The 16,379-nt window shown below is 39.0% G+C and overlaps 1 protein-coding gene across 19 annotated transcripts in view; it reads right to left on the reverse strand.

Moving 5' to 3' along the window:
- The window catches only part of ttn.1 (titin, tandem duplicate 1), a 138,006-nt gene that overhangs the window by 75,731 nt on the left and 45,896 nt on the right, over positions 1-16,379 (reverse strand). For 14 of the 19 annotated variants that reach the window (XM_063006089.1, XM_063006086.1, XM_063006085.1 and 11 more), the window contains 42 exons: positions 16,098-16,169; positions 15,855-15,938; positions 15,584-15,664; positions 15,314-15,388; positions 15,048-15,131; positions 14,815-14,898; positions 14,455-14,493; positions 12,929-14,080; positions 12,501-12,554; positions 11,977-12,375; positions 11,614-11,883; positions 11,243-11,518; positions 11,009-11,148; positions 10,753-10,879; positions 10,361-10,627; positions 9,969-10,235; positions 9,439-9,702; positions 9,216-9,355; positions 8,554-8,680; positions 8,194-8,460; positions 7,846-8,112; positions 7,489-7,755; positions 7,257-7,396; positions 7,008-7,134; positions 6,301-6,443; positions 5,493-5,616; positions 5,049-5,315; positions 4,805-4,902; positions 4,552-4,720; positions 4,196-4,462; positions 3,817-4,083; positions 3,456-3,734; positions 2,954-3,362; positions 2,748-2,872; positions 2,373-2,639; positions 2,005-2,274; positions 1,583-1,882; positions 1,195-1,497; positions 892-1,079; positions 695-809; positions 324-608; positions 74-225 (listed from right to left, as the gene is read on the reverse strand). In XM_063006089.1, the coding sequence (XP_062862159.1) occupies positions 74-225; positions 324-608; positions 695-809; positions 892-1,079; positions 1,195-1,497; positions 1,583-1,882; positions 2,005-2,274; positions 2,373-2,639; positions 2,748-2,872; positions 2,954-3,362; positions 3,456-3,734; positions 3,817-4,083; positions 4,196-4,462; positions 4,552-4,720; positions 4,805-4,902; positions 5,049-5,315; positions 5,493-5,616; positions 6,301-6,443; positions 7,008-7,134; positions 7,257-7,396; positions 7,489-7,755; positions 7,846-8,112; positions 8,194-8,460; positions 8,554-8,680; positions 9,216-9,355; positions 9,439-9,702; positions 9,969-10,235; positions 10,361-10,627; positions 10,753-10,879; positions 11,009-11,148; positions 11,243-11,518; positions 11,614-11,883; positions 11,977-12,375; positions 12,501-12,554; positions 12,929-14,080; positions 14,455-14,493; positions 14,815-14,898; positions 15,048-15,131; positions 15,314-15,388; positions 15,584-15,664; positions 15,855-15,938; positions 16,098-16,169 (9,098 nt within the window). The remainder of the gene's footprint in view (positions 1-73; positions 226-323; positions 609-694; positions 810-891; positions 1,080-1,194; positions 1,498-1,582; positions 1,883-2,004; positions 2,275-2,372; positions 2,640-2,747; positions 2,873-2,953; positions 3,363-3,455; positions 3,735-3,816; positions 4,084-4,195; positions 4,463-4,551; positions 4,721-4,804; positions 4,903-5,048; positions 5,316-5,492; positions 5,617-6,300; positions 6,444-7,007; positions 7,135-7,256; positions 7,397-7,488; positions 7,756-7,845; positions 8,113-8,193; positions 8,461-8,553; positions 8,681-9,215; positions 9,356-9,438; positions 9,703-9,968; positions 10,236-10,360; positions 10,628-10,752; positions 10,880-11,008; positions 11,149-11,242; positions 11,519-11,613; positions 11,884-11,976; positions 12,376-12,500; positions 12,555-12,928; positions 14,081-14,454; positions 14,494-14,814; positions 14,899-15,047; positions 15,132-15,313; positions 15,389-15,583; positions 15,665-15,854; positions 15,939-16,097; positions 16,170-16,379) is intronic. The other 5 variants (XM_063006097.1, XM_063006095.1, XM_063006092.1 and 2 more) reach the window with 3 other exon arrangements.

A 16,379-nucleotide genomic window follows, 5' to 3' on the forward strand; every position in this document is an offset into this window, starting at 1 on the left:
ATGCTTTTCTGAATATATACTGTATATAGACAAGATGAATCTAAATATATAAAAACATTACTAAGGTACTAACCTTAACCCATGTCTTGCGAGAAACCTCTCTCTTCTCAATATTATAGCCTGTAACAGGGCTTCCTCCATCATGTTCTGGAGCCTCCCATGTTAGGTGTACATGGTGTCTTGTCACCTCTACAACTTTGAAGTCTTTGGGTGCACTTGGAGATGCTAAAGTAGGTAAAAAAGATAAATTACGACCATAACTGTACTCATGCAGAATTATACAGGAAGGATATTAATACAAACAAATGTCAGCGGCCACGTACCAATAACGTTAACCTCAATCTCTCCAGAGACTGAAGTCACATCATTCTCCAGGGTCAGAATGTATGTACCCTTATCTGGACGAACACTTGGGGTAATGACCAGTTCAGTGTATGTAGGCTTTGTGACCATAGAGACACGATCTCCTGCAGTGAGCTCCTTATCCCCAAACATCCACTTGGCTTTTGGTGTTGGGTATCCAGTAACGGGGACACGAATAGTGAGAGCATTGGGCACAAAGACTTCCAAACCATTTTTAAATCCACTCAGATCCATTAAGGGACCAACTACAAAGACAAAAAAAGATTTTAGTTTCTGAGGGTAGCTGATTTGATCAGACAAAATATAAAACTTTTTTCATTATTAGTCATACCATGTGGGTCATCTGCTAACAGTGGTCCAATCTGTTCGGCTGGATCAGAAACTCCAGCTGCATTCTCTGCAGATACTCTGTAGTGATACTTCTGACCAAACTTCAAACCAGATACCTAAAAAGGACAAAAAAAACATTGATTATATATAATTTGACAATAGATACTAGAACCAAAACAGGTCTAGAGTTCTACATACCCTGTAATAAAGGTCTGGGCAGAGCCTGGCATTGCATCTTAGCCAGTGGTCGGAGCCATCTTCACATTTCTCAATAATGTATCCTGTTATCATGCTGCCTCCATTGCTAAGTGGAGTATCCCATGACAGCTGAACGGAATCACTTTTCTGATTTGCGTAGTTGAAGTTCAAGGGTGGGCTTGGCCTCTCTATAACACAAATAAGAACCATAAACAGGTTTACATTTACCGGTTTTAAATTTTGGGACAGCTTATGTAAATTCAAGTCCACACATACATACAATACAAAGAAAAAATGTCTTACCAATGGGGTCCATTATCTTCACTGGATCAGTGGCAGCACTTGGCAAACCTATTCCAGCTTTGTTCTCAGCTCTAACACGGAAGATATATTCCTTATTCTCAACAACATCGTTGAGTGTGGCTGTGCGATCCTCAGCCCGGACCACCTGGGCAGGTTCCCATTTTACAGATGTCCTGTCACGGAGCTCAATGATATAGGACGTAATCTCAGATCCTCCATCGAATAGAGGTGGTTGCCAGGTTACAGTAGCACCAAAACGGTTGACAATTCCAACCATGACGTTCTGTGGTGCATCAGGAACATCTGTAATAAAGATAAAAATGTCATTTTGTTTTCATGTGTTAAACATGCCTTTATATTCATACATGCAACTCAAAACTGTGTTTACCAAATTTATTCTTGGCTTGAACAGCTTCGTCAGTAGTGACAGGCTCTCCATTGCCAACTCTATTGCGAGCATACACACGGAAGAAGTACATGTTGTCCTTCTGCAATCCCCCAACACAGTACTCTGTGCTGTCAGCACGGTCAGTTGCCACTGTCCAGGACTTGCGCTTAACATCACGTCTTTCAACCACGTAGGCCAAAATCTTGCTGCCGCCATCTGTCTCAGGTTCATCCCAGGCTAGACTGACCTCACCATCAGCAGTGTCAACAACTCTCAGATTCTTCACAGGTCCAGGAACATCTAAGAGAGCAGACATGCATCAGAAACTTAGAAAACATTGACCTGTAACAAGAAGCATTAGGCATTTACTGTATAGGTTGTGCAGTAAATGCCTAGGTATCAATTTTTAAATGACAACTCACCAATAACATCCAAATTGATGATAGCCTCCCCTTGTCCATGCTTGTTCTTGATTACTATCTTATAACGTCCCTGATCTGACTTCTTAGGGTCTTTTAACCTGAAATCTGTCTTGTCAGTGGATGTGTCAATGTTTTGCATTGGTAGGCTGATGTCATTAAAGAACCATTCGGCATCTGCACGAGGGTAAGCATCATAGGGGACTGTCATCATGAAGGGTTTTCCAGCATCTGTTACAAGGTTCTGGTCTGTAGTTTTGATCTTGGGAACAGCTGTAACATGAATGTAAATTAGAAATGAATTGTTGTATTAAATGCCCATTTAACATTTAGACTCTAAGAGAAATAACCATAAACCTGAGTTTACGTACCGGCTAACTCGAGCTTGGCTCTGGCATCCTTATCCTTGGCAACGACTCTGTACTCCCCTTGATCCCGAGGCCTGATCTCACAAACCTGCAGTCTGTGAATTTTTCCCTCACTGATCATCTGGTATTTGTCACCTTGCACGATGATCATGTTGTTTCTCATCCACTTGATTTCAACTCTGTCTTTGTTAAGTTCAACCTCAAATACAATATCTGAACCTGGGGCCTCAAATACATCTTTAGGAGGTGTGACAATTTCCACCGGTGTCTCTGAAAATGTAGAAGAAAAGAACATTAGCATGCCACATTATTTAGCAATTACTCTATTAAAATGCCAATACCAATGTCAGCTAAAGTAAACATTTGTGAAAAAATTACCTTCAACAAAGAGACGAGCCCTGGATCTTTTGTCATCCACTCCACAGGCATATTCACATTCATCATCAGGTCGGCATTCCTTGATGTAGAGAGTGCAGTTCTTTACGTCTTTTTCCATGTGGTACCTGGTAAATTAACAGTGTTATTGTAAATTTAAGCACCTCTTACATTAAGCTCCATTATACTATAAAAAGGAGCTGCATTACCTGGGTCCTTCTCTGATCTCACGACCATTCTTGTACCATTTAACGCTGGCTCTCTCCTTTGACACCTTGCAAGTAAACTCTGCATCCTCAAATTCAGTAACAGTCTGGTCTCTGAGTTGAGCGGTAAAGTCAGTTGGTGCCTCACTGATGATCAGTTCAGCTGAGGACTTATCAGCACCAGCAGTGACTGTGTATTCACCCTCATCATCCATGGTGCAGTCTTTGATGATCAATGTGTGCTTGTTCTTGTCCACACGGTAAACAACACGCTTGCTGAAGGTGATCTCCTGACCTGCCTTCATCCATTGAACAGTCACACTCGGTCTGTTGACTTTGCAACTAAAGCTTATTGTCTTTTTCTCCTCAGTTTCACAGTCTTCAAGAGGTTCTATGATACGAAGCTCTTCCTCTGCAATAAATACCATATTTATTTATTTAATAGCCAGCACTATTAAACAGGTGTGCTCAAAAAGATGACAGATCCATATAATTGATATCTTACCTATTACACCGACTTTTGCAGAGCATGTGGCCTGTTCACCACGCTGGTTAGTAAGTGTAACGGTGTAAGTGCCCTCATCAGATTTCTCTGCAGCTTTAATCCTCAGAGAGAAAATAGTGTCTCTTTGGACCATTATGAACTTGCTGCTTTCAAACATTGTCTCATTGTCCTTCAGCCACTTGGCCTTAGCGCCCTCTGAATTAACCTCACAATTAAGAACTAATTCTTGTCCTTCCTTCATTTGGGTGTCTTTCAAGGGAGTGATGATCCTCAGTTTTTCTAAAAAAATGGATATTTTACAGATATTAGTCTACAACTCTTGTTTGATCTGTATTAGAATGACAGAAAGTAAAACACCTACCAATCACATGCAAGTCCGCAGAAGCCTTAACAGAACCAATGCAGGCAGTGATGGCTCCTTCATCTTTCAACTCGCAGTTTTTAATGATGAGAACTCTTCTCTTTCCTTCACTAACAATGTCATACTTGTCATCAGTTTGAAGCTCCTTGTCACCCCTAAACCATTTAACTTCATAGTTGTCTTTGGATACTGAGCACACAAATTCTGCCTTTTCACCCTCAACTGCTTCCTGGCCTTGAGGTTTGGAAATAAACTCAGCTGCCAGTTCTAAAAAACATTAAAAACAGAAAAATATTTTGTCATTTAGGATGATTTCTATTTCTTTATATGCCATTACAGAACTTTAGCAATGAAATGTCAAGTTGTGTGAGTTATTTACCATTAATCTTCAGTGTTGCTGATGTCTTTGAATTGGGAAGCCTACAATTGTACTCTCCTGCATCATCCATGCGAAGATCCTGGATGAACAAAATTCTCTTTCTGCCGTCTGCGATATGTTCATATCTGCCTCCCTCAGGCAGTTCCTCGTCACCCTTATACCATGTAACATCTACACTGGACTTGGAGACCTCACAGATCAGCTTAATACTGTCAGTCTCTGTGCCTTCAACGTTGGACAGGTTCTTTGTGAATCTTGCCTCCTCCTCTGTAAATGTATAAAAAACAACAATTACTATTAAGTTTTACATTTGGGTGTGGTTTTAATGTATAGAGACGATTTCAAACGACACTCACCAACAACTGTAAGCATGCCAGATGATTTAGAGGTTCTTGCATCGCATTCATATTCAGCTTCATCATCAAAGACTGCCTTGCTAATAATGAGAATACGCTGCACACCCTTGGCAATAATCTCATACTTTTTGCCCTTTCTAATCTCAATGCCGTCTTTGTACCAGCGGACCTATTGAAACAAATGACCAGTAATTAATCCTAACTTTGTATGATTAACTTTAATCAAGTGATAGTTCATGAGTGAATCAATTACCTTGGCACTTTCACGTGATACTTCACATTCAAACTTGGCGGTCTCTTTCTCCCTAACCTCAACATCATGAAGAGGCTTAGAAAACTCAACATGTGGTGCTGATAAAAAGAACAAAACATGAGCATGTTGTGAAGAATGTATAATGTAAATAAAAACATCTTTGGTTTAAGTAATGTAAATAGCTAATAAAGAAGGTTCAGTGCTTTTTATTCTATATTGTGTATACACGTTTATTTTCACTTACGTTCAACATTCAAGAAGGCAGAAGTCTTAAATTCTTTGGCATCACAGGTATATGTCTTGGAGTCATCGAGGGTGCAGTCTTTGATGATCAGCTTCCTCTTACGGCCATCAGCCACCATCTCGTACTTCTTTGTTTTATGGATTTCTTTTCCATCTCTACACCACTTGACGTCAGCTTTCTCTCTGGAAAGTTCACACTCCAGAATAGCAGTGGCCTCCTCCTCAACAGTCTGATCTTCCAGTGGTTTGGTGAACTCAACCGGTGGCTCTGCGGGAATTTATAGTAATTTTTGTTTAAATAATATTAAAATGTCACACGTTAGCCAAAGTTATGTGTAATAATCACTTATCTAAAACTACTGAGCATTATCTAAAAACAGCATTTTTATTAATTAAATAAAATCAGAATCAAGATTGTTGTAATTTTCAGATTTCAGATTCTTACCATTCACAGTAAGTGAGGCCTGGGTCTGGAAGTCCTTTGCAGTAAGCTTCACAAATCCAGCATGTGTTATCTCGACGTTCCTCAGAGTCAAGCTATGCAGTCTGCCTTCTGCTCTTGTTACCACCTACATAGCACAATATGTTTCATTATTCTTATTTTAGGGAAAGCAGATGCTTAATAAAATGATTAATTTTACTTTAAGTTCAGCTGTATCAGAAATGTGCTTATTGTTTGATCAAATCCCAATCTTATAATGTCAAGTCAAGTCAAATGTATTTATGTAGCGCTTTTTACAATGGACATTGTCTCAAAGCAACTTCACAGAATCCAGGGCCAACAGACCAAAAACCCCTATTGAGCAAGCCGAGGGCAACAGTGGCAAGGAAAAACTCCCTTGCATATAATGCATATAATAGATAAAATAACTGCCCTGTTGTTTGTTACAGCAGCTTTAAAATTACTATAAAGCATCTTATATAAAGTCCTATACAATATTGTATTCAAATGTTGCTGTTGTCCCGCAGCAGAGACCACCACTTTAACAATCACGCTTGATGTTGATAAAAATAGCCAGTAAAACACTTGGAGAGCAGACAAGCTCTTATCTCAAAAACCTCTGCTGTAGGACTAAGAGTTTTCCTAGGACTAAAAGTCCTGGGCCCTTATAAAATAAAAATAATATTTATTTGATATGTCAAATACACTGTATGGAAAAACATATTTGGACACCTGACCATGAGCTTGTTCATTTTAAAAACAAACAGCTCTAAAATAGTTTATTGTCTAAAACGAGAAGAATAAAACTTACATTGTCACTTGGTTCCACCTTCGTTGTTCCAACGAACCATTCAACAGGGATACCTTCATATGAAAGCTCACACTCGAAGGTTGCAGTCTCCCCAGCAGTAACTGTGACATCCCGAAGAGGTCGCAACAGGCCAATCGTGCGTGCTTTGGGGTGAAAAAAAGCCATTATATATAATCAAACCAATAACTCTTTTTGTAATGCTGAATTTACATTGTGCTCAAGCATTCATGAAAAGACGAGCCATGATTCTAGTGCTTCCAGGAACAACCTGAGCACAACCTCAGACTCCAATCTTATCACTTGATGCTTCTATCATTAGCATACTGAGATTCTGTACAATGCAATTGGTCAGAGAACAGGAGAATAGGATAAGGCCTGCCAGCCACCCACCACCCACTACAGATAAAGGCTTAGGGGAATCTAAAATAACCACAGACTCTGATTGGCTAGTACATTGACACTGCAGGCTGACAATCACCATACAATGATCAAATTTAGGTGATTTATTTTTATTACAACATTTGATACCACATTCTTGTTTGCAGGAACCCCAACAACTCCTGCCCAAGGTACCCACCACCTACAGTTTAATTAATGTAAGGCATGCTCTGTACATTCTGTAATACCAGTTCAAGTATGTATAAGCAATACACATAAAATGTTATTTAAAACCAAACAAGCCAGGTTAACATGATTTAAATTCTTACCTTTAATTCTGAGCTGAGCGCTAGATTTAGCATTTGCAGCACTGAAGTCCACAGCACCGGCCATGTCAATTCGTACATTGTAAAGAATCAGTATGTGCTTATTTCCTTCTTCTTTAATTTCACAGTCCTAATAAGAACGAACATTTTGTCTCAGAGGAAGTATATTGATTTGACATATAAAAACAGCACATCCATAAAGGGGGTTAATAACAGTTTGTTTGTAGTCATAGTTTATAATAACATTCTTACAGGAGACTGATGCAGAGCCTCTCCTTTGAGTTTCCAGTGCCCATGGACGTCATCCTCTGAGATCTCAATCTCAAAGCGAGCAGTCTCTGTCTCTGTAACCTCCATACTGTACAGTGGACGAGTGACCTTAATGTCACGCGCTGCAAAAAAAAGTGCAATTTAATGGTGAATGCAGGGTTAAGAAAATCACTTGGTTTAATAATGTTCACAGATTACATTCAGCATCTGTTACCTTCAATGTTCAGCTTTGCGGCACTTTTGTCAGAGCCACAGTCACAGACATATTCACCAATGTTGCCCTTCTCGGCCTTCTTCACAATCAGAATGCGCTTCCTTCCGTCAGCCTTGATGAGAATATTTTTGGAGGGAATAATCTCTGTGCCGTCTTTAAACCATTTCACCTCAGCTGAAGGTTTGCTCAGTTCACACATCAGCACCACTTCATCCTTCTCCACCGCTGTGTAGTCCTGTAGCTTGGTGGTAAAGTAAGCCTCGCCCTCTGACAAGTCAAGAAAAAACATTTTAGACCTGCTGATTTTCTTTTCTGACTTTCTTAGTCAACTGAAACAAATGAACTGAACATATTTACCTAACACAGTTAGCATAGCCTCAGAGGTCTTTCCGAGAGCCTCTACTTTGATTAGAGAAGTATCATCGATAGACACCTCTTTGAAGGACAGCGTGTGGATCTTGCCCTGTTCTGACATGTGAACCACTTTGCTTGGGTGCAGGCGCACGTCATTTTTGTACCATGTGACTTGGATTTTTTCATGAGAGAGTTCGATGCTGAATTCTGCTGTTTCACGCTCCTTTACAGTAACGTCCTTGATGGGTCTGACAAACTCAAGGCGAATACCTAAATCAAGAGTTACAAATGAAAAACGTGCGACATAACTGAGCGTAAATCATGACTTGCAAAAAGCTATAAAGTATTTACCTTGGATGACCAGTTTGCCAGCGGTTCTCTTGTCCTCTGCCTCGAACATGTATTTAGCTTCATCATCATAGGCTGCAGATTTGATTACAAGAATGTACCGTTTTGCTTCTGTCAGAATTTCAAACTTATCATCAGCCTTCAGCTCTTGAGAACCCTTCAGCCATCTGAAGCTCTTTGCTTCCCTGGACAGTTCGCACTCAAATCTTGCATCATCTTTCTCATAGACTTGTACATCACTCAAAGAAGTCAGGAAAGTAATGGGCAGTTCTGTAACACAAATGTAATTATAAATAGTCAGGGTTGATGTTAGTCAACTGTTGATGTTATTAATGAAGTACAGTTTAAGAAGAAACACATTACCTTTTACTTTCAGATTTGCAGCACACTTGGCATTTGCTCCCTGGAAAACCACCTCTCCGGTCTGGGCAACTTTGCAGTTGTACAGTGTCAAGGTGTGCTTTGAACCTTCCTCAATGATCTCAACATCCTGTTTAAAATAAAATGTGCTGTCGTGAGTGAACTGAAATGGAAATCTACATGAATAGCCATTGTTGTTTGTCATCCATTAGAGTATTTTGTGTGCAATATTACTTCAAGAGGATCTCTAACTCCTCGGCTGCTCCCGTTAGGGGTCGCCGGCAGATCGTGATCCGCATTATTGATTTGGCACAGTTTTTACGCCGGATGCCCTTTCAGACACAACCCTCCCTATTTATCCGGGCTTGGGACCGGCACTACAACGCACTGATTTATGCATCCTAGGTACCTATAGGACCATTCATTGTCTCTAATTAGCCTGGCTGCATGTTTTTGGACTGTGGGAGGAAACCGGAGCACTTGGAGGAAACCCACGCAGACACAGGGAGAACATGCAAACTCCACACAGAAAGAACCCGGGCCACCCCACCTGGGGATCAATCCCAGGACCTTCTTGCTGTGAGGCGACAGTGCTACCCACATAGCCACCGTGCGCGCCCAATATTACTTCTAGAGGATAAAATATAAAAATTCTTCATGCTTACAGCTGACGGCGTGAGGATCTCATCCTTCAGTTTCCACTGTCCATGGACATCGTCCTCAGAGATTTCCACTTCAAAGCGTGCAGTCTCTCCATCAAACACTTCGACACCATACATAGGTCGGACCACCTTGATGTCACGGGCTGAAGTTCAAAACAGTACGTATAAGTACAGGGGGGAAAAGGATTTTCGAAGTAACTTCAAGTACATAATTCTGAAATAATACCTTCAATTGTAACATTGGCTGATGTCTTGTCTGTTCCACAGTCACATACGTACACTCCCTTGTCTTTTTGCTCCACTTTCTTAATGTGAAGAATCCTTCTTTTAGCCTCTGTCCTCATGGAAACAATCTTTGAGGCCTTTATTTCAATCTCATTGTGGAACCACTTGACAGGTACGTCTTTGCTTAGTTCACAGTCAAGAGTGACCTCGTCTTTCTCAACAGCAGTGTAGTCTTGCAACTTGACGATGAAGCATGCGTCACCCTCTGCAACAGTTGTTAGATATTTGCATGCAGAAAGTTAAGCCAAAATACATTGTTTTCTTTACATGACTGCATTGGAGACTGATGCATTGTTAAATGTGCCCTATGTGCCAAGTAAATATTAAATCAAGCACTCACAAATAATCATGATAATGGATGTTTAATTGATGTTTACCAACTTTGATTCATTATTAGTGTCTTAGCATTTGGAGTTAAACATTTCTCATATTATATTTCTATAAAAAATGTAGACATGGCAAGACCATTACCTATAACCAGAAGATTAGCCTTGGTTGATATTCCTTTTGCCTCTGCCCTTATTTGGCAGGTATCATCTAGAGTGACTTCCTTCATTTCTAACATATGCTTTGTTCCTTCAAAATGGATAATCACTGTTCTGCTTTGATGCAGTTTAATTTCATTTTTGTACCAAAGCACTGGGACGTTCTCATGACTGAGCTCAATCTCAAAATGAGCAGTTTTAGTTTCCTTCACAGTCTGATCCTTCAATTCTGTGATGAAGTTCAGCCTCATACCTACATCATACATCATATCACATTACATCAGCCGGCGGCAGACTTGCTTACAAAACGCAATTCCATGGTTTCACAACTTGCAGAGCGTGAAATCATTACGCTAAATTGGAAGGATAACCACTTACCCTCTACCGTCAGTTTAGCTGTTGATGTTTTGCCCAACACTTCAATAGTAAATTCTCCTTCATCATCAAATTCACAATTATTTATTATCAAAATGTGCTTTTTCCCATCATCAATTATTTCATATTTATTTCCAGATGTAATAATATCAGAACCCTTCAACCACATGACTTTAGGCACATCCTTATTGATGGCACACTCAAATTTGGCCTGTTTCTTTTCAGGCACAGAAACATCCTTCAACGGAACAGTGAAGTCCATTTCCAGTTCTAGGAGGTATGACATAACATGATCCTCAGTAAAATGCAATGCATACATTATAAGCATTAACGCATATCATCAACGTTAATGCTTTTCGTTTGGAAGACAAATGTTTTGCAACACGTTTGCTTACCTTTCACTGTTAGCATTGCGCTTGTGACAGCATTCAGAGCTTGATATGTAACTTCACCAGCCTGATCAAGCTGAACGTTTTTCAAAGTCAGGAAACGCTTTCCGCCTTCGGCTCTGATATCACAAGTCTTAAAAGGAAACAGAACACAAATGCTAAATAGATTTACTATCAACACTGGCTAGCACTTTATTAGAGCCATAATGCCAAAACAAATAAACAAGCATTCTGGTGATATTAATAGAGAATAGGATCTTACTGGTGATCTTGTAAGAACTTGTCCCCTAAGTTTCCATTCTCCGGGCACATCATCCTCAGAAATTTCAGTTTCAAAGTTGGCCTCCTCCTTTTCGACCACTTCCACACTAGCAAGAGGTTTCAGGATCTCAGCCTCACGTTCTGAAAAATTATCAAGCATGATCTTGTAATTTAACAATTATGTTACACAGAAGAAAAAAAAAACAAGTAAAGCCAACAGCAATTTAACACCCACCTCCAAGTGTTAGTTTTGCCGAGTATCGTTTGCCCTCAACTTCCAAAATATATTCACTAACATCATCTGGTTGAGCATTTTTGATAGTAAGAACCATATCTTTTCCAACTTTTTTGATTTCAGTTTTATCCGTGGGTTCATTTGGAATCTCCTCTTCGCCCTTGTACCACTTCCAGTTTGGAGTGTCCTTAAAGAGCTCACACTTGAATGCAGCAGTGGCCTTTGGTTTCACATGCTGGTCTCTCAGTGGTTTTGTCAACCAGTCTCTGATGATTTCTGTAAAATGTGCATTAGGAATTAAGAATCTGCATTGATGAAATACAGTTCATAGATACTTTTTTGTGGTAAATGTGTGAAAATGTGTTCCATACCGATGACCTTCACATTTGTTTCAGTTTTCAGATGTTCACACTCGCATGTATAAACTCCAGTGTCGTCATCATTTGCGTCTTGGATTGTCACAGAACGCTGCAGTCCGATGATATTAATGGCGATCTTGCCAGCGACTGCTTTGAGCTCAGTGCCATTCTTTTTCCAGACTACATCTCTGTCTTTGCTTAACTCACAAGTCAGATACATGGGCTGACCTTTGAGGACGGACACCTCTTCCTCTAGGGTCTTGGTGAATTTAACAGGCAACTCTGTTAAAAGTATAATAAAAGATAGTTATTCCGGATTTACACAGCAGTTTGGCTACAATTGATTAGTTACACAAAGAGCGACCCTGTGCTCACCTTCAACAATCAGTTTTGCAGTTGACGTCTTCTCTTTATTTCCAAGCTTGGCAACACATGTGTACTCTCCGGTGTCAGACAGCTGGACATCAATGATGGCCAGTTTACGGTCCTTTCCATCAGATGTAAACTTGTGCTTTGGACTCTCTCTTAGGTTACTTCCATCTATCATCCATGTAGTTATAGCAGTAGAGGGTGAGATCTGGCACTCAAATACAGCGGAGGAACCGATAGATTCAGCCTCCTGCAACACGATGTCCTTGAGCTCTTTGACAAACTTCAGAGGCACAGCCTTAAGCTGGAAAGCAAATGGTGAGTCTCCTGGAGGCTTGTCACCTCCACCACCAGGTTTCAATCCTCTTCCACGTCCAGCATCGCCAGGAGATGGGGTTTGCCTTGCTGAAATGTTTTTGGAGAGCAGAATGTTTTGGAGTAACTATGATGCTTCATGTGAAGTATACTTCTTTACTATTTACATCAAAGTTTAAAGCAAAAGAAATGTCAACAAGAAAAAAACATCTCACGTCGTAGGCCTCTGCCTCTACCTCCTCCAGCTGCTTCTTCCTTTGGTTTTCCGTCTGTTAAAAATGATAGTTTTACTAAATTGCAGATGTGTATTATATTAAATGTTATTTACAAAACATACATATAAAATTCCTAGGATAAATGATTGATGTGTAGATTTAGAGATGAAGACAAGAGGCCAATTTTAAGAGAGTGATGAAAACAAACAATGAATGACAGACTGTGAATGACGTACAAAAGACACTGACAGACTTCCAACAACTGATATGAAACGGAAATGAAGATCTTCCATTATGGAAGGATGGATAGACGTACAGATGGAAGGACAGGAAGACAAACATTCAACAAACAATGAAGAATCTATGTGGAAGATGAAATACCAAGAAGTCAAGAAATACCATCGAGGAGGTTTTGGTTTCCCTCTCACCTCTCTTGTCACCTACGCCTCCTGGAGTTTCAATGGCTCCATCCTCCAAGGAGGCATCAGTCTCCTCTGCTCCATATTCTTCAGAAGGAAGCTCCCAACCCAATGTTTCTTCTTCTTCTTCCTGGGCCACAGGTTCTTTCTCAGCTACTACCTCTTCATGGTGAGTGGGAATTTTGTCTAGCTTCACTGCTCCTGGGGACAATTCCTTTGTTAATGGTAGCTTTGCTTTTGACTTCTCCTCTTGGGGGGAGATTTTCTTTGGAATCTTTTTCAGAGTAACAGACTCGATTGACTCTTTAGGAGAAACCTTTTTGGGAACGGTTGTACTTGGCTTTTTCTGCACAGGAATAGGTTCAGTCTTTGGCGACAGTGATTTCTTCACATCCGGTTCCTTTTTGACAAGTTTAACAGGTTTAACTAATATTTCTTCTTTTTTCTCTACTACTTTTTTCTCTCTTTCAGTTTTGGCTTTGTCAAGCTCTTTGTCTGGCCTTTTATCCACCACTGATGTCTTCTTCTCTGGTTCCTTAGGAGCTGTTTCTGCAGTCAGATCAACCTTAGGTTTGTGCTTTGTTTCTACCTCTTGAATCTCTACTGGAACACTGGTGACTGTTTGAACCCCAGATTTAGGCAACAAAGCTTCATCAGCTTTTTTGGGTGTAGTTACTTTTTTCTTTATAACAACAGCTTCCTCAGGTTTCTCAGTAGGTTTTAGCTGTACAGTTTCCTGTTTCTTCTCTGTTGATGGTATACTAGACACTTTTTTGATAGTTTTGCTAGGAGTTTTAGGTTTTTCTGCCTTTTGCATCTTGTTGAACTCTGCCTTTTTATCTTTATCTAGAGCTTTAGTATCTTTTTTCTCTTTAAGCTTCTTCTCTTCTTGAACATCTTTTATTTCATAGCTACTCGTAGCTGTAACCTCAGTAACAGAAACTGAGTATGTTTTCTCCTCAAGGGATTCAACCTTTTCAACTGTCTTAAATGTAGATTCTTCTTTTGAAGATTTTTCCTCATGTTGAATCTTTTTTATCCAGGATTCCTCAAGCTGTCTGTCTTGGTCTTTGACTCTTGTGGTTTCTTTCTCTAAGATTAAAGTATCATGTTTCTTTTCCTCAGTGTGTTTAAGATATGCTTGTTTGCTGCTAGGTGGTTCTAAAGCAACAGATGTCACATTACTAACAGCACAAAAATCCAAGACAATGGACAGAAATACAACACAACATTCATCACTCATGGTTAGTTTCATTTCAGTTTAAGCAGTTTGTTTAATGTTAGGCACCCTACATATATGTAAAGGGATCTATTGAATTTAACCACAGCATGGGCTAAACTAAAGTATAATTATCTATAATCATAACTAATGGGTTGCATAATTATTTTTAAATTATAATGTAAAACTAAAGAACCAATGTGGCCAAACGAGACAATACACAAAAGCACATTAAAACCTGTGAATTAATAATAAAAAGAATAATTGTAATAACAATACTTATGCATGTTAATCATGAAAAATAAAGCATTCATACCTTTCTGGACTGGTCCAGGGGTTTCAACAGGACCTTTATCTATATTTGCATATGTTAAAAAAGAGAAAAATATGAGCACAATAATATATAACTAATGATAAATATTAAAGATAAATATGACAAATTGTCTATACTGTAGTCAGTCGAGAGTATTATAAATATTTTATAGAATTAAAATCTAAGTAGAACACTAGATTTGACCAAATGTATTTGAGTAATAAAATTTCATAACGTTGATTTAAAGAGATGTGAATAATTAAAGATAAAAAAAACTCTACAATAATAAATATAAAAAAACTAAATAATTTTCAAAATAATAATAATAACAGTTGTAATAATAAAAATGATAATAAAGATTACCCTGAGGGGGAGAGACGGTTTGCTTAATTGGTGCTGCTTCTGGCAGTGGTTCCTTGGGTGAAGGTTTCTTTACCACAGTTGGCTCTTTAAACACAAAACATTCCAATTGCACATTTAAATAATAAAGTACATAAAAAGAGATTGTGTCTTAAAAGCAGGTTCTGATTTTTAATGACAGAAGAGAACAGTAGTGATCAAAGAAAAAACAGACAACATAGAACACAAGACTGTACCTAGAGGAGGAGATACTTTTTGTTCAGTGGGCGCCCCTGTAGGCTTTGGTGCTACAGGTGTTGGCTTCTTCTCCACAGCTGGCTCTTTAAATACAAATATCCAAGTTTCACAGTCCAGAAGTAAAAATGCAAGTGAAAAAAGATGTTGAGTTACAGATGTTAAATGTAACACAAAATAAATGACTCTTAAAAAAGCTCTTATACTCTATTAAAGACAACAGAGAGTAAGTAAAAAAACATAGAAGACATCAAAACCAAGGCTGTACCTTGTGGAGGAGATACTTTCTGTTTAAGTGGTGCCACTGTTGGCTCTTTTACTGGTTTCTTTTCAACACGTGGTTCTTTAAATAAAATCATGCAAATGTCACAATCAAGAAATGTACATAAAAAGGTGCTGAGTTTAAGGACAGACATAAATGCACAGAGGAACACAAGACATCTAACACTAAACACTAAATCAAACTAAAAGCAATGTTACAGTAAATTAAAGACACAGCAAGTACATAAACATAGAAGACTTGGAAACATATTTGTACCTTGAGGAGGAGAAACTTTCTGTTCCGGTGCTGCAACTGTTGGCTTTGGTGCCTCAGGTGTAGCTTTTTCCACAGTTGGTTCTTTAAATAAAAGCATGCAATTGTCTCAGTCATAAATTACTAATATACAAATAAAGGTTTTGTGTTACTGAACAGACAAAATACATTTGAAGAAAAAGAAAACAAAAACAAAAAAGAAAACAAGTAATTTTATACTGTACATAGTAAAAAAACAACAGGGACAAACAAGACAGTTTAGAGACGGGTCTACCTCTAGTTGGTAGGACTTTTTGCTCAAGTGGCGCCACTGTTGGCTTTGTTGCTTCAGGTGTAGGCTTGACGTCCACAGTTGGTTCTTTAATTTAAAGAATGCCATTGTCAGAATCAAGAAATGATAATGTGTGGTAAGAAAACAAACCAAAAATGGAAGAACAAATCCTACACAAATACAACTGACAAAAAGTCTATATTGCAAAAGCCCCAAAAACAGCCAAGGCATGGAAACCAAAGCTACCTTTAGGTGGGGAGACTTTCTGTTTCTCTGGTTTTGGTGCCTCAGGTGTTGGCTTCTTCTCCACAGTTGGCTCTTTAAATAAAAGCATTCCATTGTCACAACCAAAAAATTACAATATGCATGCAGATAATGTGTTAAAGGACTAACAAGACAGACATGAACAGAGACTGAATAAGAAATGACAAAAAGAAACTAACTGTATAAAAGCTCAGGTAAGTGATTTGTTTAATGATAGATTAGAACATAATAAGATGTATTACACATTCACCAGTAAAGAATGAC

This window comes from Trichomycterus rosablanca, chromosome 12, assembly GCF_030014385.1.
Source record: "Trichomycterus rosablanca isolate fTriRos1 chromosome 12, fTriRos1.hap1, whole genome shotgun sequence".
NCBI lineage: Eukaryota > Metazoa > Chordata > Actinopteri > Siluriformes > Trichomycteridae > Trichomycterus > Trichomycterus rosablanca.